The sequence below is a fragment of the Mustela erminea genome, chromosome 5 (assembly GCF_009829155.1).
Source record: "Mustela erminea isolate mMusErm1 chromosome 5, mMusErm1.Pri, whole genome shotgun sequence".
Taxonomy (NCBI): Eukaryota; Metazoa; Chordata; class Mammalia; order Carnivora; family Mustelidae; genus Mustela; species Mustela erminea.
Window position 1 is genome coordinate 37,378,621 of NC_045618.1, and position 25,303 is coordinate 37,403,923.

The window sequence follows — 25,303 nt, forward strand, 5'->3', positions numbered from 1 at the left end:
ACAGTTTATAACTATAAATTTAAAGGTAAACTATTACAATACAATAAATGTTTTCCTTCTTAGCACAGAAGACTATCCCAAAGGCTATAGTCTGTATACCTTTGGGTATTAACCAATTTTTATGTCTTAGTAATTTTATTTCAGCATTCCTTATTAAATTGACTATATAACTCCCAATTCCTCATTGAACTAGTTTTTATGAGTTAAAAAAAAGTTTGATAACTCCGGATGTGCTGACCCCTGCGATTTCCCCAAATGTGGGAAACTCGACTGCATAATTTGTGGTAGTGGGGGACTGCGTTCGCGCTTTCCCCTGGCTTAAAAAAAAAAAAAAAAGTTTGATACATTACTATTTGTACTTAAATTCTTTTACAACAATTTGAAAATCATGGGTAACATATGAGACCACACGAAGACTGAGCAGGAGGAAAGGAGAATGGTCAATGAATGAATAGAATAAATAATATAAGTGATATAAATAATATAATAATATAGATAATACAAATATAAAGGAGGTTGCAATGTTTAAGACATACGAGAGACCATTTTTTTACCTGAATTCATTGCTAAAATTTAAAAATTAAGAAATCACAAAAGGTAAAGTTTTGTTTCCCCATTTAAAAAAATGACACTGGCGGGATTCCCCAAAAGAACAGAAAAAGCATTAGAGAGCAAAAACAAGGCAGAAACAATTAAATATGAAAGTTTAACCAAGGCAATTAACCTAGTATGAGTGGAATATTAAAAGAAAATCAGATATGAATCTTTAAAAGTGCATATATTAAGATGAGGAAGCAATTAAAGAGCCCTAAATGTGCGGATACAAGCCATCAGCGCAATACTCCTTGGAGAAGATAAGCACCTACATTTAACCAGGACTGATGAGGGGGAGAAAACAAAGCAGAAGGGAGGGGGTGGAAAGATTTTAGAAGACACGAAAGATTTTTTTAAAAAGGACTGAATAACCAGACACATAAGAGGGAGAGAGTGTTGGTAGGATAACTCGCAGGTGTCTGGTTTAAGTGACTGAGTAGTTGGAAAAACCATTCTATATGGAACAAGAAGTAAAATAAAGAAAACTGGTTGAAGCCTAAAAAGCATTCTTTCTCCACCATGTGAAAGATTTGAACCTCTTCTATAAGCTCACATTCTCACTGCTGCTCCGTCTCACCCCGAGACTTACCAGTGCTTTATTTTGTTAATAACCCTCCAAAATTTGTGAATTACCAAACCCAATCAGAGGTATTTAATGTATATATCTCCTACCCTCCTCTTGGTAACTTCTATTAAACATTCCTTTTAAATAGTTCCTAGCATTTGTTTTCTAACAAAGTAATCTAATAACTCAGGTGATGAAATTAACAAAGCCAACATTTCAAAATAAAGTTACATACATTGCTAAATTGGAACAACTTTAGCATATATCCGTTTTTCAAATCAAGGAGCCCACTTAAATCAGGACCCAGATTAATTCTTTGTTTACTCATCTTGAAGGAAGAACAAGTTTGACATCTATCCCAAATGAGAAAAGGACTACTGGTCACATCACAGAAACAGTCTGGATAAGTAAAATTCACAGACCTACTAAAGAATCCTTTTAAGTCAGCAGTTCTCAAAGAATTGGGAACACTGTAATTAAAGCAAAATTTTAAAAAGTAAATTTCTGAGCCCCACTCTAGACACACTGACTCTAAAAGCTGCCATTATATCTGAAACTCCTCACTTGTCAGTGATCTTCCTAAAATGATAATTTTATATATTACTCCTTTAAAATGTTAAGATTTTCATACTGGTTTTTTGTTTTGTTTTGTTTTGTTTTTTGGATAATGCCCAAAGGCACTGTATATCTACTGCTTATTCTTTAGCATCTTATCCTTTCTCCACCCATTCCCTCTTCCCTCGTGATTTTGATTCCCCTAAAAGGCTTCGCTTTCTCAACTGAGGCTTTGCAGATATTCTGATCAGTTCCCTACCCCAGTACCTCAACCCAAGCCCCTGTGTCCATCCTTCCATTCTCAAGTAATGCATTACTTTTGTGAACAATTCCCTGACCCCACCCCCAAAGACTAGTATCTTTCCCTAATCTACTCCTGGAAAGAGAATGCTGTGCTATAGTTGCTTATTTACCTATCAAATATTCCAAACACAGCACACTGCTTGACACATATTAAGCACTCAAAAAGAAGAAAGGTGGGATGCCTGGGTGGCTCAGTCAGTTAAGTGTCTCACTTTGGCTCAGGTCATGATCCCAGGGTGCTGGGATTGAGTCCCACATCAGGCTCCCTGCTCACCGGGAAGCCTGCTTCTCCCTCTGTCTGCAGTTCCCTCTGCTTGTCTGAGCGCGCCTGCTCTCTCTCTTTCTGACAAATAAATAAAACCCTTAAAAAAAAAAAAAAAGATAAACAGAATTCTGGATGATGATACAGTTAGTAACACAACTCTAAACTATTCCTTAAGAAACTCAAAATTCTAGAGGAACCTCTCATTATTTTGACCAAAGGCAAGTGCACAAACCCTTCCCATTTTAAGAGCTTTACTAATAATTTAGAAATATGCAGAGTTTATGGGAAGTAACAAAGTCATAAAAAATACGATTTCTTTAATCTCTTTAATCAGTCATATATATCCAATTGCTTAGGTTTCTTGGGTATTCAAATACAATCTATACAAACCGAAAACCACTTCCTGCTGTTCTTCCTGTTTTTGGTATCTCAGAGAACAGCATTAGCCAAAAACAATCTGGCTATAAGAAAAAGCCACAAAATATCAGATTAAAAAATCTAGATTTAGGATAACTAAATCACCGTGACCCAAAAATCCAGGTAAGTCTTCTTAACCATTCCTGCTTCCACTGCCTAACCCAGCTTCATTTCCCACTTCAATTTCAGTGACCGCTCCCTAATGGATCTCTACCTGTGATCAATTCCCTTCCAGTCACGCCTCTGTAAGTCTGCCCACACTAAAGCTATTCTAAAACATGAATCTGATCATTTAAACTACTGAATCACACTCCCTTCAGGATAAAATCCAAAGTCTCCAGAGATTTCAGAACAGGAGACATTATTTAAATTGACTCTTCACTTCATAGATCCTAAGGAACATTTCTTCACAACATTTAAGATTTTATATGTAGAACTCTATGCAAGAGAATGATAATACATATTACAGACATATGTTTCAACATAGCACATACTGGGGATAACAAGATATAAATTTACTCCATGAAGTCTCATCTCATTTATGAAGCTACTAAGAGCATAAAGGCCAATTCCACATTGATATAATCACATTCTTCAGCAGACAGGAGGCCTAAGGTGAATGCCATTTTAAATAATTCCTTTATCCATCTGTACAACATTTATTGAGTTCTTAGCACTTGCTAGGTATTGAAAATACTATATACCAATATATAAAATAGATAGAGGAATCTTGCCTCCTGGGGCTTAAATTCTATTTGTAGTAGACTACACTGAACTTTACCTGAGCCCTGTGTTCAGGAAAGCAAGGAACACTGAAAAATCTCCCAGTCCTGTTTTGTCTTCTGACAAATGAAAGCAGCTCTCTGCTCAGCAGGGAGACTGCTTCTCCCTCTCCCCTCTTTGTCTGCCTGCCACTCTCCCTGCCCGCGCATGAGCACGTTCTGTCAAATAAAATCTAAAAACAACAAAAGTATATTTGAGCAACTATTTGAATACATGATGAAATCGCTATGCAGTTAACCTGGGGAGAGCTTTTCTGTCCAAGCAGCAGGTACAAAGTTGGAACGAAGGCAGCCTGCATTTCTGAGTATCAGCAGTGAGGCATGTGTGCTAACAAGAAAGTAGGAAGAGAGGAGGACAGAGAGCTAACAGGCAGGGTATGGACCATGCAGGGCCTTATAGATCCTAAGACTTTTTAGCTTTTTACTCTCAGCGAAACTAAAAGTCACAAGAATTATGAGGAAAGAACAGATCATTCTGGTAGCCTTATTGAGACAGCACTGTGGGGGACAGCAAGGGCTGAAGCAGGTAGGTCATTTGCAAGCTACAATAATCCAGCTGAGAAATAATGGTGGTTTGATCCAGGGTGGTAGCTGTGAAGACAATAAGAACTGGATAGATAATATGTATTCTGAAAGTACAGCTAGCTAACAGCACTTCCCAAAATACTGAATATAAGGTGTGAAAGATGACTCCTGGACTAAACAAATATCAAAATGAAATTGCCACTGAGACAGGAAGGCTTCAAAACCAGTAAGCTATGAAAAAAAAAACAAAACAACAACTGGTGAACTGTCTTGGGGCATTAAATTTGAGACAGCGATTATCATATCCAAGTGGAAACACCAAGCAGGAAGCTGAACCGAATTTAGGGGAGTTATGGGTTAAAGATGTAGCTATAAAATAATTTAGGTGGCAGTTGTCAAAAGTAGTAATACAGCAACAATATTAATTTTATCTCATAAAGTACAACTGGGGGTGCCTGGGTGGCTCAGTTGTTAAGCATCTGCTTTCAACTCAGGTCATGATCCTAGGGTTCTGGGATCCAGCCCCGCATCAGGCTCCCTGCCCAGTGGGGAGCCTGCTCCTCCCTCTCCCACTCCCCCTGCTTGTGTTCCCTCTCTTGCTGTCTCTGTCAAATAAATAAATGAAATCTTTTTTTTTTTTTTTTAGATTTTATTTATTTGACAGATAGAGATCACAAGTAGGCAGAGAGGCAGATGGGGCGGGGGTGGGGGGGAGGGAGAAGGAGGCTCCCCGCTGAGCAGGGAGCCTGAGCGGGACTCAATCCCAGGACCCTGGGATCATGACCTGAGCAGAAGGCAGAGGCTTTAACCCACTGAGCCCCTAAATAAATGAAAGGCGCCCCTAAATAAATGAAATCTTAAAAAATAAAATAAAGTACAACTGGAATGAGTGTTACCTGATATGATGGTACCCCTCATCCTTCCTGAGTAGCTACATTTTACTATGAAAAAGGGGAAGGTTTCCTATCACTGTTATCTTCTAGAATTAGGTATGTTGGAGAAGAATGGGGGCATTATTCTCCCACACGTCTATAATTCCAATGTAAGCCAACCAATGGGCTGTCAGCAAAGGTTCCAAAAGTGCTGCTGGACAATAAATGTGATCAAGAGGAGTCAGAAGCTTTTTCCAAATACTTTTTCAAAGGCTCCCGAACTTTCATCTTCCCAAAAGGGTATCAAAATGCCTGGTTTAAACCAGATTTCATCTTAAGAAAGGGTAGATAATCTAACACCCCAACTAATAAAAACTTTAAAAATGTTCTTTATATTTTATTTTTTGTACAATAAAGAAATCGTTTAAATGAGACTACCTTAACTGAGAACATAAATACTACATTCGTTCATTCAGGCAGCATATACTTATTGAGCTAGTGCTATATGCCATGCATGAATTTTATTTCAAGTTCTGGAGATACAACACAGTTCTGGAGATTCTGCCACAGGGGTGGCAGAACACCAGGACGGCCTCTGAAGAAAGTTCATATTCTAGGTGCCACCAACAAGCAGAATATGAAGTAAGTCAGCTGGTGGCAAGTACTGTGGACAAAAATAAAGCATGAGAGGGGAAAACTGAAGGCAGGGAATTGTGGGAAGAGAGTGGATCAGAATTTTGTATAAGGTTCGGGCAGATCTCCTACCAAAATAGTGGGCACCTATTTCTCCATAACCTCAGGAGGGAAATGACCCTATGTAATTTCTGATCACCTCATGAGCAAAAACTATCTCCTTATTTTAATCTGTATTTCCCAGATAACTTAGTGGGATTGTACACCTTTTCCAATATTTATTTCCTTTTCTGTAAATTATCTAATGTTCCTATGTTATACGTTCTTAATAGATTATTGATTTGTAGAAGTTCTTTATAAATTGGGTCATGAAATAATTCACTATTAAACACTTATCACAAATATTTTCTTCTAAAATTCTTCAATTTTTAAAAATACCTTCTACCACAAACGTTCTTAAATTTTATGCAGAGGTAGAGGATGGAGTATAGGGTGTTCTTTAGAACACCTATATTTTACAACTTGCCTTAGAAAATCTTTCCAAAGATTACAACATTATTCTCATATATTGTCTACTAATACTTTTTCAATTTTGGCTTTTATATTTAGCTATTTAAATTTGTGTATCCAGATTTTTCCCTTTTGGTGTTAGAAATTTTCCTGATTATTGAAATTCTATACTTTCTATGATTTGAAATGCCATTTTTTTATTACATAAAGTTCTATATACATTTATGAATCAGTTTCTATAGTCTCCATTCTGTTACTGATCTATATTCCTTGTACCAATACAATGCTGTTTTAATTATTAGGGTATTTATCACAAGTACCCATTTTTCAACTCTTTCCTTGGTCCCTTCCTAAATATAACAACCACCCTAAACACTTAAATACAAGCAAAGATTAAACTGATTGCAGGTTACATATAATACTTACTCCAAGTACTAGAATCTTTTTTGCTTCCCATTTAAAAGTCTCCCCCCGACCCTGAGGATAAACATTCTCTATAAAGTCAAAGTCTAGGGAGATATTCAGAAGTTTTCACTACCTGCTCTAACCTACCATCACTTAGGCCTCCTTCCTGAACTCTCAGCTGGTCAAAGTAATCTAAAGTAATCTACTTACTGGGCGTCTGCTGAATACAGAATGGACAGCCCCACCTCCATGTCTTCACTTCTCAAGTTACACCTTCTGTAATGTTTTCCTCCTTCCTTCCTTCCTTCCTTCTGATTTCTCTATTTAAGGCTCAACCCTCCTCCACAAAAGTTTTCCTAGATCACAATTTCCAACACAATGGAAATTGTTGGAAATTGGAATTGTTGGAAAGTGCTGAATTTACAGCACTTATTTCTTACTTCTTAGCATATAAGTTGCCTAATGGTAGTTTATATTACTCTTTTTCCTGAGTAACTTCGCTTATTAGTGTTATGTTCAAGGCTTTGATAAAGAGCTCCAATTTTAGACCCACCCTTAAATTTGCCTCTGTTAAACTTTGCATAGTTATAATTTTTTAACGCTATTTTCAAAAGGGATTTAGAGCCACTAAAATCACTAAACATCACAATGAAGACATTGAAATAGAAAAGCTTAAGAAATGCACTATTATCCAACAATTTTACCCACTCTTCAGCTTCCCAGTAAAGTCTCCAGCAATAAGAAAAGAAAATTTGACGATGCCTAATGCCACATCACCACAGCGGACTTACCTGGTTACTATACTCCCCAACTCTAAAAAACCTCTTACAAAAGCCTAGCAGAATCTATTAAAAAAGAAAAAAAGATGAAAGTCTCCAGCTGGAGCTGGCTTCTGTGTCACCTATCCGTCTCACTTTCAGCAGTCGTTTGATGATATACTCTTGCATCTATCAGGAGGCCAGCCTTTCTGATGTAATACTGAAGATACTCACGGTTTTGTATTAAAGACAGTGAAATCTAGTTTAGATCTATATGCTAAGGCATTTTATTCTCTTAACTGTGTAACAGAGACAGCCCCCAAAGAAGTGCTGCAACTTAACCTTACTTCAACATAAACTCTTGGTTGTGGTACCATGAATCTACATTAACAAGTCACCAAAAAAAAAAAAAAAAAAAGCCTTACTGAAGTCATTATCTTCTTTCCTGAAACTGTTAGTAAGCACGCATGCACTACATTTTCAAGTATCTTCTTTAGAAAAATCATCAGCAGAAATTTCTTTCTGATTTTAGTGTTAGAATAAATGAGCTTATCCTGACCAGTGGGCTTCAGTAATGGGAAGAGTTTTCCCTCATGATACCTATCTTTGGTAAAAATATAGACATCATAATATACATTGTGGTTAGAAGAATATCTTCATCCTTGGTTCCATTTTATAATTCCTACCACTCCTTCCCTCTGTATCACTCTTCTCTTCTACTTTTGTTACCTTCTTGACTTTTACATATGTTACCTTCCAAACATTTTATGTAAGTACTGGGGTCAGTAAGTTTCCTACCTTATACTTTTCCCAATTAGCTGTTTAACAAATTTTTAATGCTTTAAAAATTATTGAAAAAATGACTTTAATGACTACATAATGTGTTGTTATATTCATCATAGCTTCTTACCCTATTAGCGGATATTTAAGTTGCTAATGGGTTTTTTTCATCAATGAAAAATAATGATGCAAGAAAAAAAGCCATCTAAGACTTATCAAGGCTTATTACAGCAGAGAGAATCAATTATCATATGGTTTCACTTACTTGTGGAACATAAGGAATAACACGGAAGACATTGGGAGATGGAAAGGAGAAGGGATTTGGGGGAAATCAGAGGGAGAGACAAACCATGAGAGACTGTGGACTCTCAGAAACAAACTGAGGGTTTTGGAGGAGAGGAGAAGGGGGTTGGGTAAGCCCGGTGGTTGGGTATTAAGGAGGGCACGTATTTCATGGAGTACTGGGTATGGTGCATAAACAATGAATCTTGGATCACTTAAAAAAAAAAAAAAAAAAAGACTTATTACTAAGATGGTTCTGTCACTACGTTTTATGGTAATTCGGCAAATTCACGTTTAAAAAATTATTCTGACAAGGGGGCACCTGGTAGTTCAGTTGGTTAAACATCTGACTCTTGATTTTGGCTCAGGTCATGATCTCAGGGTTGTGAGATCGAGCCCCACACTGGGCTCTGTGCTGGGCATAGAACCTGCTTAAGATTCTCTCTCTCCTTCTCCCCTCCTAAAAAATTTGACATAAATACTTCAGTAGTTAGATGATGAGAAATGTGTCTTTTTCAGGAATTAAGGAGTCTTCAATCTGTTCATTGTGGGAGGGAAGAACCTTCCATTGTATTTGTTTCCTTTTTTCAAAGTAGTCTAATCTTAAGTGATAGGTCAGTTTATAATTTTCTTTTTACTATCTACAATGTGGACCCTATTTCAGTCCCCAACTTCTAGCAATAAATAAACTTATTTTAAGAGTACCTAGTACCCATTAGACCTTTGTGTTTTGGGAAATATAAGTACTACCCTAAGGAAGTTGATTTCAAGCTTACTGGCTAGAATGGTCAGGTAAACCCTTTATTTGAAAAAGAGTAAGTTTCTATAGAACTTTTAAACTGTTACAGCAGATAAATCCTGCAACATATTTTCACCAAGCAAAGGGAAAACTAAATGGCCTTCCAAAAACATCAAGGACAAAAGATTTGACAGGCAATTCTGAATAGGGAACTAAGTGCTGTCTGCCTTTTTTATGCTCAAAACACAACACAAAAAAGCTTCCCACCATTGGTGTAAAAGGTAGAGGATGAAAGTGATGCAGAAATACAAGAGCCACTTTCACATAAAATACTTCTGAATTAAAAAAGAAAGCAAGTTTCATTGTTCTCCTATCCTCCCTCCCAAAGGAAAAAAAAAATTTTTTTTTGCCAAGTTGCATCATTCAGGAATCAAAGCCTCCATTAAACTTCACTAACATGATATTACAAAATACTTTCAATATGTCATCTTTTGTTTGCCTTGTGAGAGATCAACACTAATATAAGGCTTCACAAAACATTAAGACCACCTGGTAAAATAGGCCTAAAGTTTTAAACGTACAAAACTAAACCACAAAAAGACTCAAAGAAAATGGAAAATCACTTTATAATCCTGAGGTAAACACAATCTTTTTCTAAGCTTTACACAAAACCCGGAAATTGTAAAGGAAAAGATCTTATATAAAAATCATACACTTGTTAGGGAAAAATATCTGTGACATGTATGAAAGAGTTTTCAAAACACTTCCAGCATACCAATAAACCAGTAAGAAAAAGATTAAAACACTGAGTAGAAAATTTAGCAAGCAGGGTACATGGATGGCTCAGTCTGTTAAGCGTCAGCCTTTGGCTCAGGTCATGATCCTGGGGGTCCTGGGATCCAATCCCGCATCAGTCTCCCTGTTCAGTGGGGATCCTGCTTTTCCCTCTCCCTGCTGCTCCCCCTGCTTGTGCTCTCTATCAAATTAATTAATTAACTAATTAAAACTTTAAAAAGAAAGAAACGTCTTCAAGGAAATCTTACATAAAGACAAATTTAGTAAGCAATATACTCAATTTATAGAAAACATAAAAATAACATACAATACTGAAAAAATGCTCAAACTTACTACCAAATAACATTAAGAGAAGCAAGACTATTTTAATACCTAACCAATTAACAAAGACTAAACAAGTTAGTAAGTTAGATAAGATATGGGGAAAACAGAAACTGTAAACAGTGGAAATGTGTATTATCATCCTTTCAGTGATTCGTTTTCTAAGTTTTATTTAAGTAATCTCTACACCCCACTTGGGGCTAAAACTCACAAACCCTAGATCAAGAGCCACATGTTCTGACTGAACCAGCCAGGCACCTCTTCTTTCAGTGATTTTTAACAACAAAATTCTACAGGCAGATAAGCTGTGACCATCCACCAATTTTCTTTCACTTCCTATTCATTTCATTTCTAAGAATTTATCTGATTGTAATATTCATATGAATATGAAAACATATACACATATGTGTAAGAACTGTTGATAGAACAACTTTTACAATATAAAATTAGAAAGTAGAAGGTCTACCAAGAGTGAATTTATTAAAATAAAAATTTGTAGTATTAATTATAATACTAATTATAATTATAATACATTAATTATAATGCAACCATTAAAAAGACAGACTAGATCAACATGCTTTGACATGGAGAAATATCAATATATTTTTAAAAGCAAGACAAACATGTATAGTAAAATGCTATTTATATTAATTGACATGCAATACTAAAATTTTAGAGTATCTTTCAAATCTTAAAAAATACCAAAATTATATTTATCTTCTAAATTTTCAATGACCATTTATTAACTCTATAGTCAGCAGAAAAAATATTTTCTTTTCTAAAATAAAAATACAAACCCAATTTTAAGTATAGTATATGACTGATACAAATCCAATCATCTTCTGGATGACCAGTTTCTTCAAGACAAAGGGCCGAAAGGAGTCACAGAAAAATATTTACTATCTGCGGTATGAGAAATTTACAGTGGAAAATTGACATTTTGATGAAAATCGGGCTTTGATGAGTCCACAATGCAGTAATTATGGTAATTATGTGATCCTATGGTTGCCCTGCCTCTTGGCTACTATATTCATCATATGGGTGGATGCAAAGATAACCATAACCCATCTATAGTAAGTTGCCCTCTCCTAGTTCTAATGGGGTGCAATTTCATTTAAAACACTGAAATCTATCACTAAAGACAGGTATCTGGAAAAAAAAAATCTAGAACAGAGAAGTAATTTCACTTTATGCCTGCCCAGAAAAAGGCACCAACATGGTTACAGGCAGCAGATTAACCTTCTGATGTAGACAATAAACTAAGAAGTGAGTCAATACACAATTTCTTCACAGGTTTCCTTCAATGATGTAACATCCCTCAAATTAGGAAACAAAAGCAACCACTACCATATTTGAAGATGAAAGTACTCTTTTTTTGCTTCCATCTAAAAGAAGCCACACCTTTGATAAAAAAGTGTGAAATGAAGTGAGTCAGCAATATGAATTCAAACACTGTGGGGAAATTAATATGCCTATTAGTATGTAAACATTCCTTTCACCAGGTACTCTCATTCTGAGAAAAAAAATCCTGGCTTTCAAAGACTGTTTTATCTTAATTCTGGAGGAGTCTAAAAGAGACAACATATATATAAACTTGACCAAGGCTCCGTACTCACTTGGGCACCATGAGCCCCTGGTGGCCCCTTATTCCCTTTCATGAATAAGTAAGTAAAACTATTGGGTTTTGCCTCTTTGTTTTCCTCTATTCTCAAATTTTTAAAAAATAATTCATTTTTGCTTATTAAAAATACATATTCATCACATATCTATACCTTTTATTTCACCGTAATTCTATGAAAAACAAAGGGATTTTACACCTCTATTGTTTTCCATTTTTAAAAACACTGAACAATTAAATATACATCCACTGTTACTTTTTAGTAGTAATTTTAGAAAATGTTAGTAAAGATACTGAGTTATCAACTAATCATATAAACAGCTGTCACTAACCCATGCATGATACATATTATATTACTTTGCCTTTCACTTTCACTTACATGTACTCTCAAAAAGTCCTCAGAAAAGTTTCTGAAACACTTTTTTACTTGAATGTTCTGTATGCCCACCTTAGGTAAAGTTAATCTCAAGGGTCAGATGCTGTATAGGCAGGGATGACTTCCCCAGAAGAAGATATCTAAGCTCCAAACTATTTCTGAAAAATCAATGCTTACACATGCAAGTATCTCTCAGAGGACCTAGGATTTCATATTCAGTGTAGGCTCAATGTCATGAAGTCAACTTAAAGTAACATTTTACAACATAAAACACATTTAGAACATTAAAAACATCTACCTCCTACTGTCAGAAGTTACACTGATGATTTTCCTTAGACTTTAGATGTGCAATTAAAAAAAAAACCCGAAACCAAAATTAAAACTACTCTTTTAAAAGCACACTGCAGTTTCAGGACCTTTAATGCAGCAGAGTGCAAAGTCACAGTCAGGACAGGGGCCAAGTTTCCTCCAACCTAGAAAAGCCAAAAGCTCTACCAAAATATCAAATTAAGATACCATTTCACTGTTCCATCAAACTTCCCAGTCAAAAAAAAAAAAACAACAAAAACACCCTATCACATTCTTATCACACTTCAAATGCACAATATACTTTATATAAATGTTACTTATGTAGGCCAATAATACTTTGCATGGGCAGATCACTCTGCCACTTACAAAGTGATGTCATTTTCATACCTGATTTGAGCTTCACAAATACACCATCAAGTATGGCAACTGGCTATTATGTACAATGTACACATGGAAACAAGACAGAGTCACAAATCATGTGCTCAACATCATTAAACATCCTGATTCCCAATCCAATGCTCTTTTTACAGTAATTTCATCATGATGGTAGTATGAACCAGACAGAAGGTTTTTAGGATAGTGATTCACAGACAAATACTAAAGAAAAATTAGATTTCTGACTTCCTGTAGTGAAGGAGGAAAATCTTTGCCTCACATTATTCATTTTTAATACTTACTTCAAAAAACCAACTGGCCCTTAAACAAAGTTTCCACATATCAGACGTCCTTAAAAAAAACAAAAAGAAGAAGAAGAAGAAAGAAAGAAAGAAAATTCCTAAACTTACCACTTACTTCCAATCCTTCCCACATTATAGGGCTAAATTTCATCTTAGAACCCAAATTTAGAAACTTTTTTCAAATTTATCTGGTGCAGTATATTGGACATGACCTTTGAAACACACTAATATCTCTAATTTGTTTTAATCTAGTCAAAACTGTAAAACTGCCTGCAAGGAAGTTCTTTAAAATGTAAGTTATTACATACATTATGGCAACTTCCTCACCTAACCACACATAAACATGCAAACAATCCAGCCTCTAGTAGTTCTGCATTGTTAGATGAGTCTGCATATTCTGTTTTAAAATATCCTGGGCTTAACAGGCCTTGCTGCTCTGTCCATGTTCTTTACATGTCAGAAACTACTGCTCTAGGATCTTAGCAGTTCATACTTATCTAGCTTTTTTAAATCTTTAACTTAAGAATGCAACTATACAACTGAGACTATAATACTGTGTAACAAGTTAGTAAATCAAACATGTTCATCAATTATGTTTCTTATGCCCTGTAAATGGACTCAAATATCTAGTAAGATATTGAGCTAACACAATAGACAATATATACAAAATTAAAAGATACAAAATAGCAAAAAGGAACTGAAACTTGAGGAGGAAGCAAAGCTTCAAAGAAAATAAAATATGAATACTATAGCTTAAAAAACAAAGAAGCTTTAGAATGGATATTGTATTAAGACTTAATAGAAACTTGGGAGTTGAGGCTTAACCTCAATTTTTCAGGGCTGATAATTGCAAAAATACATAGAATATTCCTACGGAAGACCAATGTGACCCTTTCCTTAGGACAGAAAACAAAATGTGGGCTAAATAATATGCTTCTTACCCATTCATATACAACATATCAATAACAGAAAATAAAAGTAAACACAATCCAAAATATCAGTACCGTATAAAACATCGTAGTCAACATGATTTAATGAAAACAAGCCTTAAAAAGTCCACATTTTATCATTGATTTACTTCTTTATTTCCACTGGAAATAAATTTAAATTTAAAATTCTCCTACCTCTAGATCTTTTCAGATTAATATGCCCATCTTTTGTCACCTGATAGATTTACAGGAATAATCAACATTGCACTGCCTTAACTAAAGACTAAGCACCTTTCTCCTTGATTTTACCATGCAAAATGAAAATAGATTAAAATGAGACATGCAGATATTAAGAATTATTGTTATATCTGGGTTTTTTTTTCCTTTTTAATCCAACAAATGCATTTCTTGCCCCTTCCAGACAAATAATTTAGGTTTAAATTGTTATTTATATAATCTGTTGATGCAGTAACAGGGTCTCTGTGTAGGTTCTTTGTTGTTTAAACGTCTTTTAAAGCAATGTTTAAAGGATCTATTGAACTGCTGCACCTGTATCCTTTTTTTTTAAATTAAGTTCTTTTCCTTGGAAAATACCAGAAAATATAAAGAAAAAGCCATTTATGGTTTCACCATCTGATCACTTTTATAACTATCTTCTGACCTTATTTTTAGTAGACATGATCACTTCTGGTTCTACAGTTTCATTTACAAAATCAGAATTATACCATTTTCTAACCTGTTTTCACTTCAAAAGTATTTCCCACACCCCTGAATATTATTTAAGAATGGTTTTTATTTAGTAACTTCTTTAATTAGGATCCTATCCTTCGCTTAAAGGGTTAAAAATTACGCAATAAAATAATACCCTTGCTTTCTCCTATCCCTTCACCTTTATGATGAGAACTCAGCAAAGAATAGTAAGCCATTGACACTAGCGTCCACGGTGTGATAGATTGTATCCCCCTGAAAAATATGGGACCTAATAAGATTCAAACCTTAAACCCAAAATATGAAGCGCTAACAGACACAGTTCAAGCACTATCCAATGGAGGTAACCTTATTGGAGGAGGCAAATCTAAAATTCGCAGGACTCAAGTAAGTTACCTCTTCTAGCTACAAGAAAGCTCCCCCTCGTTTTTAAATGAAGCAATTGTGAAGCGGTGCAAACTTCACCCACTCAACTACCATAACTGACTGAGTTCGTTAAAACTGCCGCTCCCAATGGCAGAGATGGATTCATCAAAAAAAGATAAACATGTAGAGCACACGAGGAACTGTGTGGACAGCTGCTAGAGAGAAGTTATCGATTAAGAAGTGGGCCGGGTGAGGCGGAAAAGGATAAGGAAGGGGATCTGATCATTATCAGCCTGGCGTATAAGCAGCAATCTCAGCTGCATTATTTAATATTTAATCCTCCTATTCCTGGCATCACGGGGCTCAAACGTCACCAAAAGAGAGGGGCCGGCTGAAAAAACCGGCCGGGTGACGCACATCACATCTTACCATATGGATTCTCATCAATCAAGACCAAGAAGCGCCCAAGCCAGCCTTGTGAAAGAAGGGTCCCCCCGGCCATCAGCTCCCCCAGTCGCCTAGTACGCCGCTCCGGTTCGCAAGCAGGGATCGGAGGGTGCGAGACCTCCCGACCCTACGCCTCAGCGCCCGGCTCAAGACCACCCTTGCACCTGCTGCCGCCGGAGTCAGTCCCAGCCGGGGCAGTCCCAGCCTGGGCAGCCCCTGCCAGAGCAACCCCTGCCTCAGAGAAGACACCGCCTCTGCCCCCGCCACACAACTCAACAGCGGACAGGGCCCCGACAGGCGGCCGAGACTCCTCTCCCCGGGTCCCAACCAGCCCAGGGCCGTACCTGAACGGGCAGCGCCACCTCCGCCCGACTGTGTTGACTGTCGCGGTGGCGTTGGTCACAGCCCGGAGCACAGTGACGCCTCACTAAAAACAACAACCTGCTCGCAGGCGTCCGCAGCCGGGAGGCGGCGGCCGGCGGAGCGCCGCAGCGCATGCCGGGACTCGTAGTCCCTCCCGCTCCTCATGTAGGGCACGGGAGGAGGGAAGAACTACGACTCCCGAAGAGGAGCGCCGCCGGCCGGGGATCGGCAGCAGGAAGCTAGGCAGGGCGGCTACGATCCTCACAACATCCGGGCCCCGGCGCGAAAGCGGCTCCGCGGCCGGTTGCTATGGAGACCACCACTCTAAAGGATTCGCGGTTTCACCCGGAGGGCGGCTCCCCGGATTAGGCGGATTAGTAGATCCCGATTGATCTTGCGAATGGTTCATATTCTCTGCGGCTTTAATTGGATGTAGTAGAAAGGCCGCTCCTCTGCGCGCTCCCTGGTCGTCTTGCTATCCGCTGCCGGAGAAGACTGCGTTTGCCGAATAGTAGAGAAGATACCGGGAATGACCGAGTACGACTGGGTGGGTTTGGGCAGAGGGCTGAATGTTTTTGACAGCTGGTATTCCTCGCTATAAATTTGGGCGCCACGCACCGCCACTCGCCCCACCTCCAAGAAACACCTTTCTAGACAACCACTGGGCTACACAGACGTAAATGCATCGCGTTGAGCCAGAGTTGCCTCTGGAAGTATGAAATGACGGGATGATGTACAACTGCGGTGATGGCTTTAAATGAGAAAAACGTACCTTGTTAATTTTACATTTTCCTTACACTGCCTTGTTCAAAAAGGATAGGAGGGGAAAAAAGAATAATACAGTGCACTTGTATTCACTTTTGATGGAAACGTAGCAAGTTAAGGTTTAGGGTTAAACAAGGTTCTGTCCCCCAATGTGGCACCAAAAAAAAAAAAAAGATAAAAAGAAGCATTAACAAAGAGAATGATGGGTCTGAGCAGAAACAAAAAGGTGTCTCAAAATTAGGGAGGGTTTTTTGCTTTTGGTGTTGTTATAGTTAACATCACCTGTGACACAACATCAAAAAAAGAAAAAAAAACTTTTTAACTTTAAAATTACAGCTCCCATAAAGAGCATTTTTATTATCTCAATGACTTGTTCTTATTTATATTTTAAAAATGTGTACATGTTTATAAGAAAGAGTTTGAAAAACCCCAGTGGATTGGCTTTCTCTAATTCCAGGGGAGCCTGAAAATTACATTAGTGGTATTTACCACTAATATGATCTCTTTGTAGATTTTTATTCCTTTCAAGGCACTTTCACAGTCCAATTTTTTATGACCTTCAATTTTAGAAGAATCATTTACACTTTTAACCTTTTAATCCTTAATAATATTTGCTGATCCTGTGTGTAACCTGATAGGGCACTTAAAATAATCCTTCTATTGTTCTTTGTATAATTCTTCTATTGTTCTTTTAATTGTATCTAATTTGAACTCCACATTTTAAGAATATCAGATATGAAGAGGGTGAAACCCAAATAAGAAAATTGCAGTAACCTATGACATAAAGTAAAAGAATGAGTATTTTAGTTCTAAGTATGTAACAATTATCCTGGAAGTCAAAAAGATTCATGGTAGACCCTAACATTTCCTGATTGTGTGGTACAAATTATGCCAACAAAGTTTATCAGTTAATTTCTCTTGTTTCGACTAGATTTGGCTTACTGTAATTCTAACTTTCTGAAGAACCTCCATACTGTTTTCCAGACTGGCTGCACCAGCTTGCATTCCCACCAACAGTGTAAAAGGGTTTCCCTTTCTCCCCTTTCTCCATATCCTCACTGTCATTTCCTGACTCATTAATTTAAGCCATTCTGACCGGTGTGAGGTGGTATCTCATTGTGGTTTTGATTTGTATTTCCTGATGTCAAGTGATATGGAGCATCTTTTCATGTGTCTGTTGGCCACCTGGATGTCTTCTTTGAAGAACTGTCTGCTCATGTCTTCTGCCCATTTCTTGATTGGATTATTTGTTCATTGGATGTTGAGTTTGATAAGTTTGGGGTTTGTTGTTGGTGGTGGTTTTTGTAGATTTTGGATACTAGTCCTTTATCTGGTAAGACATTTGCTGGTATCTTCTCCCATTCTATCGGTTGTCTTTTGGTTTTATCGACTGTTTACATTGCTGTGCAAAAGCTTTTTATCTTGATGAAATCCCAATAGTTCATTTTTGCTTTTGTTTCCTTTGCCTTTGGAACATTTCTAGCAAAAGGTTGCTGGAGCTGCAATTACAGAGGTTGCTGCCTGTGTTCTCCTCTAGGATTTTGTTTTGTTTTGTTTAAATTTTTTAAATTTATTTTTTAATTTATTTTCAGCATAACAGTATTCATTATTTTTGCACCACACCTAGTGCTCCATGCAATCCGTGCCATCTATAATACCCACCACCTGGTACTGTGACCTCCCACCCCCCGCCCTTCAAAACCCTCAGATTGTTTTTCAGAGTCCATAGTCTCTCATGGTTCACCTCCCCTTCCAATTTCCCCCAACTCCCTTCTCCTCCCTATCTCCCCGTGTCCTCCATGCTATTTGTTATGCTCCACAAATAAGTGAAACCATATGATAATTGACTCTCTCTGCTTGACTTATTTCACTCAGCATAATCTCTTCCAGTCCCATCCATGTGGCTACAAAAGTTGAGTATTCGTCCTTTCTGATGGAGGCATAATACTCCATAGTGTAAATGGACCACATCTTCCTTATCCATTTGTCTGTTGAAGGGCATCTTGGTTCTTTCCACAGTTTGGTGACCGTGGCCATTGCTGCTATGAATGTTGGGGTACAGATGGCCCTTCTTTTCACTACGTCTGTATCTTTGGGGTAAATACCCAGTAGTGCAATTGCAGGGTCATAGGGAAGCTCTATTTTTAATTTCTTGAGGAATCTCCACACTGTTCTCCAAAGAGGCTGCACCAACTTGCATTCCCACCAACAGTGGAAGAGGGTTCCCCTTTCTCCACATCCCCTCCAACACATGTTGTTTCCTGTCTTGCTAATTTTGGCCATTGTAACTAGTGTAAGGTGATATCTCAATGTGGTTTTAATTTGAATCTCCCTGATGGCTAGTGATGATGAACATTTTTTCATGTGTCTGATAGCCATTTGTATGTCTTCATTGGAGAAGTGTCTATTCATATCTTCTGCCCATTTTTTGATATGATTGTCTGTTTTGTGTGTGTTGAGTTTGAGGAGTTCTTTATAGATCCTGGATATCAACCTTTTGTCTGTACTGTCATTTGCAAATATCTTCTCCCATTCCGTGGGTTGCCTCTTTGTTTTCTTGACTGTTTCCTTTGCTGTGCAGAAGCTTTTGATTTTGATGAAGTCCCAAAAGTTCATTTTTGCTTTTGTTTCCTTTGCCTTTGGAGACATATCTTGAAAGAAGTTGCTGTGGCTGATTATCGAAGAGATTACTGCCTATGTTCTCCTCTAGGATTTTGATGGGTTCCTGTCTCACATTTAGGTCTTTCATACATTTTGCGTCTACTTTTGTGTATGGTATAAGAAAATGGCCCAATTTCATTCTTCTGCATGTGGCTGTCCAATTTTCCCAATACAGTTGTTGAAGAGACTATCTTTTTTCCTTTGGATAGTCTTTTCTGCTTTGTCGAAGATTAGTTGACCATAGAGTTGAGGGTCCATTTCTGGGTTTTCTGTTCTGTTCCATTGATCTATGTGTCTGTTTTTGTGCCAGTACCATACTGTCTTGATGATTACAGCTTTGTAATGGAGCTTGAAGCCCAGAATTGTGATGCCATCAGCTTTGGTCTTCTTTTTCAACATTCCTCTGGCTATTCAGGGTCTTTAATGTTCCATACAAATTTTAGAATTATTTATTCCAGCAGCTCTGTGAAAAGAGTTGATGGTATTTTGGTAGGGGTTGCATTGAATGTGTAGATTGCTCTAGGTAGCATAGACATTTTAACAATATTTGTTCCTCTAATCCATGAGCGTGGAACTTTTTTCCATTTCTTTGTTTCTTCCTCAATTTCTTTCATGAGTGTTCTATAGTTTTCTGAGTACAGATCCTTTGCCTCTTTGGTTAGGTTTATTCCTAGGTATCTTATGGTTTTTGGTGCAATTATAAATGAGATTGCTTCCCTAATTTCTCTTTCTTCTGTCCCATCGTTAGTATATAGAAATCCAACTAATTTATGTACATTGATTTTATGTCCTGCCACATTGCTGAATTCCTGTATGAGTGCCAACAATTTGAGATGAAGCCTTTTGGGTTTTCCACATAGAGTATCAAGTCATCTGTGCAGAGTGAGAATTTGACTTCGTTGCTGATTTGGATGCCTTTTATTTATTTTTGCTGTATGATTGCTGAGGCTAGGACTTAGTCTAGTACTGGGTTGAACAATAGTGATGATAGTGTTCCTCCTGTGTTCCTAACCTTAGGGGAAAAGCTCTCAGTTTTTCCGTGTTGAGATTGGTATTTACTGTGGGCTTTTCATATATGACTTTTATGATATTGAGGTATGTTCCCTCTATCCCTACACTGTAAAGAGTTTTAATCAAGAAAGGATGCTGTACTTTGTCAGATATTTTTCTGCATTATGAGGATCATATGGTTCTTGTTCTTTTATTAACATAGTATATCGCATTGATTGATTTGCAGATGTTGAACCACCCTTGAAGTCCAGGAATAAATCCTACTTGTTTGTGGTGAATAATCCTTTTAATGCATTGTTGGATCCTATTGGCTAGGATCTTGGTGAAAATTTTGACATCCATGTTCATTAGGGATATTGGTCTGTAATTCTCCTTTTTGGTTAGGTCTTTGTCTGGTTTTGGGATCAAGGCAATGCTGGCCTCATATAATGAGTTTGGAAGTGTTCCTCCCATTTCTATTTTTTGATACAGCCTCAGAAGACTAGGTGTTACTCCTTCTTTAAATACTGGATAGAATTCCTCTGGGAAGCCATCAGGCCCTGGACTCTTGTTTGTTGGGAGATTTTTGATTACTGCTTCAATTTCCTTGCTGCTTATGGATCTGTTCAGGTTTTCTATTTCTTCCTGTTTCAATTTCAGAAGGTTATATGTCTCTAGGAATGTATCCATTTCTATCAGATTGCCTAATTTGTTGGCATATAGTTGCTCTTAATATGTTCTTATAATTGTTTGTATTTCTACAGTGTTGGTTGTGACCTCTCCTCTTTCATTCATGATTTTATTTATTTGGGTCCTTTCTCTTTCCTTTTTGATAAGCCTGGCCAGGGGTTTATCAGTCTTTCAAAGAACAAGCTCCTAGTTAAGTCGATCTGTTCTATTGTTCTTTTGGTTTCTATTTCAGTGATTTCTGCTCTAATCTTTATTAATTCTCTTCTCCTGCTGGGTTTAGGCTTTATTTGTTGTTCTTTCTCCAGCTCCTTTAGGTCTAAGGTCAGGTTGTGTATTTGAGACCTCTCTTGTTTCTTAAGAAAGGCTTGCATTGCTATATGCTTCCCTCTTAGAATCGCTGTTGCAGCATCCCAAAGGTTTTGAACAGTTTTTTTTTTCATTTTCATTTATTTCTATGAATTTTTTAAATTCTTCTTTAATTCCCTAGTTGACTGATTCATTCTTTAGTAGGATGCTCTTTAACCTCCATGTATTTGTTTTCTTCCAAATTTCCTCTTGTGATTAAGTTCAAGTTTCAAAAGAACTATGGTCTGAAAATATGCAGTGAATGATCCCAGTCTTTTATTACCAGTTGAGACCTGTATGCACTGTGAAATGATTACCATAATTATGATTACCATAATAAGATTAGCACATTCATCACCTCACATAATTAAAGTTATTTTGTGGTGAGAACATTTAAAATCTACTCTCTAGCAACTTTCAAGTATATAATAAAGTATTGGTAACTATACTTATCATGCTGTACATTAGATCCCTTGAACTTATTCTTCTTATAACTGGAAGTTTGTATTCATTGACCAACATCTTTCCATTTCCCCCATCCCCTGGAAATCATCATTCTTCTGTTTCAATGAGTTTGACTTTAAAATTTTAGATTCATATATATGTGAGATTCTCATATTCTTTGTCTGACTTAGTTCACTAAGCATAACGCCCTCCATGTTGTCTGAAATGGCAGGATTTCCTTCTTTTTTATGGATGTATATATACATGAGAATATAGTATACTAAATCTTTATCCATTATTCCATTAATGGACACATAGATTGTTTCCATATCTTTGCTATTATTGTGAATAGTGCTGCAACAAACATGGGGGTGCAGATATCCCTTTGAGATACTGATTTAACTTCCTTTGGGCATATACCCCAAACTGGGATTGCTGGATCATATGGTAATACTAATTATAATTTTTTGAGGAATCTCCAAACTGTTTTCTATAGTGACTGCACCAGTTTGCATTCCCACAAACAGGGCACAAGGGGTTTCCTTTTCTTCACATCCTTGCCAACACTTATTTGACACAAGCCATTCTAATACAGGCATGAGGTTGTACCTCACTGTGGTTTTAATTTGCTTTTCTCTGATCATTAATGATGTTAAACAACTTCTCATGTTCCTGATGGCCATTTGTCATCTTGTCTGGAAAAATATCTATTCAGATCCTCTGCTCATTTTTAATCACGTTATGTTTTGTTACTGTATTGTATGAATTCCTTGTATATTTTGGATACTAATCCCTTATCAATATGATTTTCAAATATTTTCTCCCATTATGTAGGTTGTCTCTTCATTCTGCTGACTACTTCTTTTGCTGTGCAGAAGCTTTTCAGTTTGATGCAGTCTCACTTGTCATTTTTGCTTTTGTTGCTTATGCGTTTGTTGTCATATCCAAAAAATTTATGCCAAGAACATCACAGAGCTTTCCCCCTGTGTTCTTTTCTAGGAGCTTTGTGCTTTCAGGTCTTACATTTAAGTCTTTAATTCATTTTGAGTTAATTTTTGTGAGTGGTATGACAGGGTTGGTGCTAATTTTAATTTTTTTCCCAAAATTTTATAATTGAGAATGATTTGATATGTTTGTATTTTAGGACAAGAAATGTGCTTCAGCTTCAAATTCAGGAACAGAAGTGAAACCTGAACAAGTTCCTCCTTGTGTGAATCCTGGCAATCCTGTGTTTTCATGTATGTTGGACCCAAAGACACTCTATACAGCTACCTCACTATCAAAACCTAAGATGATTATGTATAAAACCAATTCAAGTAATTATGGTGAATTTTTACCTAAGCCACAGTTTTTTCCCTGCAATTATACTCCAAGAGACCAAGTATTTTCAAACCATATCAGAGCTACTGGATTTTATCAAAATAACTCTCTAAACACTACACCTGATAGAACCAGAACCCTTGATTTTCCTAATTTTCAACGTACTCTATGAAAATATTTTCCTTTGCATATTTAGGAGAAAATTACTCAGGAAAAGTGCATTTTAAATCTAAGACTAGAATACCAAACTTGAAATATAAAAGTATTTGAATTAGTTAAAAAAATACTTTAAGAAATAAAACATTTCAACTGATACCTGAATAACAGTGACTTCTTAAATAAAAATGTGTTCAAAATAGAATAAAAAGAGACATGTTTTAGTAAATCTTGGCTTTATTTAGTACATATTCTCCAAAAGTTGCAAAAGGCTCTCAAATTAGTGTTTTCATTTTCTTTGGGTAAATACTCAGTAGTGGATTTATTAGGTCATATGGTAATTCTATTTCTAATTTTTGAGTAACTTCCACAGTGTTTTCCACAGTGGCTGTACCAGTTTGAATTCCCACAACAGTACCGGAGGGTTCCTTTTTACCCACATCCTCACCAACACTTGTTATTTCGTTTCTTTGGCACCAGCCATTCTGATAGGTATAAGGTAATATCTCATTGTGGTTTTGATTTGCATTTCCCTGATGATGAGTGATGTTGAGCATCTTTTTGTGGGTCTGTTGGCCATTTGTATGTTTTCCTTGGAGTTATGTCTGTTCATGTCTATTTTCAATTTTGAAATCTGGGATTTTGATACCTCCAGTTTTGTTCTTTTTCAAGAATGCTTTGGCTATTTGGGGTCTTCTTGGTTCCATACAAATTTTAGGATTGTTTGTTCTAGTTCTGTGAAAAATGCTGTTGGTATTTTTATAGAGATTGCATTAAATTCATAGATTGCTTTGGGTAGTGGACATTTTAACAATTTGTTCTTCCTATCCATGAGCATGGGAGATTTCCCACTTGTTTGTGTTATCTTCGATTTATTTCATCAATATTTTATAGTTTTCAGAATACAGGTCTTTTCTCTCTTTGGTTAGGTTTATTCCTAGGTATTTTATTATTTTTGGTGCAATTGTAATGAGATTGTTTTCTTTTTTAAATTTTTTTTAAAGATTTTATTTATTTGAGAGAGAGAGAGCATGAAAGGGATGAGGGGCAGAAGGAGAAGCCGGCTCCCTGATGAGCAGAGGGCCTGATGTGGGACTTGATCCTGGGACTCCAGGATCATGACCTGAGCCGAAGGCAGTTGCTTAACTAGCTGAGCCACCCAGGTGCCCTGGGATTGTTTTCTTAATTTCTCTTTCTGCTGCCACATTATTGATTTATAGAAATGCAACAGATTTCTGTGCACTGGTTTTGCATACTGCGACTCTCCTGATTCATTTATCAGTTCTAGTTTTTTTGGTGGAGTCTTTAGGGTTTTTAATATATAGTATCATGTCATCTGCATATAGTGGAAGTTTTACCTCTTCCTTACCAATTTGGATGCCTTTTGTTTCTTTTTCTTGTCTAATTGCTGTGGCTAAAACATCCAGTACTATGTTGAATGGTGAGTAGATATCCTGTCTTGTTCCTGATCTTATGGGAAAAGCTCTCAGTTTTTCCTCATTGAAGATGATGTTAGCTCTGAGTTTTTTTTATAGGTAGCCTTTATTATATTGATGTCTCTTCCCACTAAACTTATTTTTTGAGGGTTATCATGAATGAATATTGTACCTTGTCAAATGTTTTTTTCTATATCTTTTAAAATGATCACATTGTTTTTATCCTTTCTCATATTGATATAACGTGTCATATTGATTAGTTTGTGAACATTGAACCACCTTTACATCCCAGGAATAAATCCCACTTGATCAGGGAGAATGATTTTTTTTAATGTATAGCTGGATTTGGTTTACTGATATTTTTTTGAGGATTTAAGCATCTATGTTCATCAGAGATATCTCTCTCTCTCCCTCTCTCTCTCTCTCTCTCTCGTGTAGTGACTTTATCTGGTTTTGGTATCAGGGTAATGCTGGCCTCATAGGATGAATTTGGAAGCTTTACTTCCTCTTCTATTTTCTGGAATAGTTTGAGAAGAATAGTATTAACTCTTCTTTACATGTTTGATAGAATTCACCTGTGAAGCCAGAAGTGACTCTATTTT

At 36.8% G+C, this 25,303-nt stretch overlaps 2 protein-coding genes and 1 pseudogene across 7 annotated transcripts in view; 2 read left to right on the forward strand and 1 right to left on the reverse strand.

The window, feature by feature from the left end:
- Nucleotides 1–16,043, reverse strand: part of CCPG1 (cell cycle progression 1) — a 51,118-nt gene extending 35,075 nt beyond the window's left edge. For all 6 annotated transcript variants that reach the window (XM_032342620.1, XM_032342623.1, XM_032342622.1 and 3 more), the window contains exon 1: nucleotides 15,876–16,043. In XM_032342620.1, coding sequence (XP_032198511.1) covers nucleotides 15,876–16,028 — 153 coding nt within the window. In that variant the 5' untranslated portion in view covers nucleotides 16,029–16,043. The remainder of the gene's footprint in view (nucleotides 1–15,875) is intronic.
- On the forward strand, nucleotides 177–316 carry LOC116592284 (annotated as a pseudogene).
- Nucleotides 16,044–16,190: 147 nt separating the features above from the next.
- Nucleotides 16,191–23,505, forward strand: C5H15orf65 (chromosome 5 C15orf65 homolog). Its single transcript, XM_032342635.1, has 2 exons — nucleotides 16,191–16,441; nucleotides 22,934–23,505. Exons 1-2 carry the CDS (start codon nucleotides 16,424–16,426, stop codon nucleotides 23,279–23,281), a joined length of 366 nt encoding a protein of 121 aa, XP_032198526.1. The 5' UTR covers nucleotides 16,191–16,423; the 3' UTR covers nucleotides 23,282–23,505.
- Nucleotides 23,506–25,303: the final 1,798 nt, after the last annotated feature.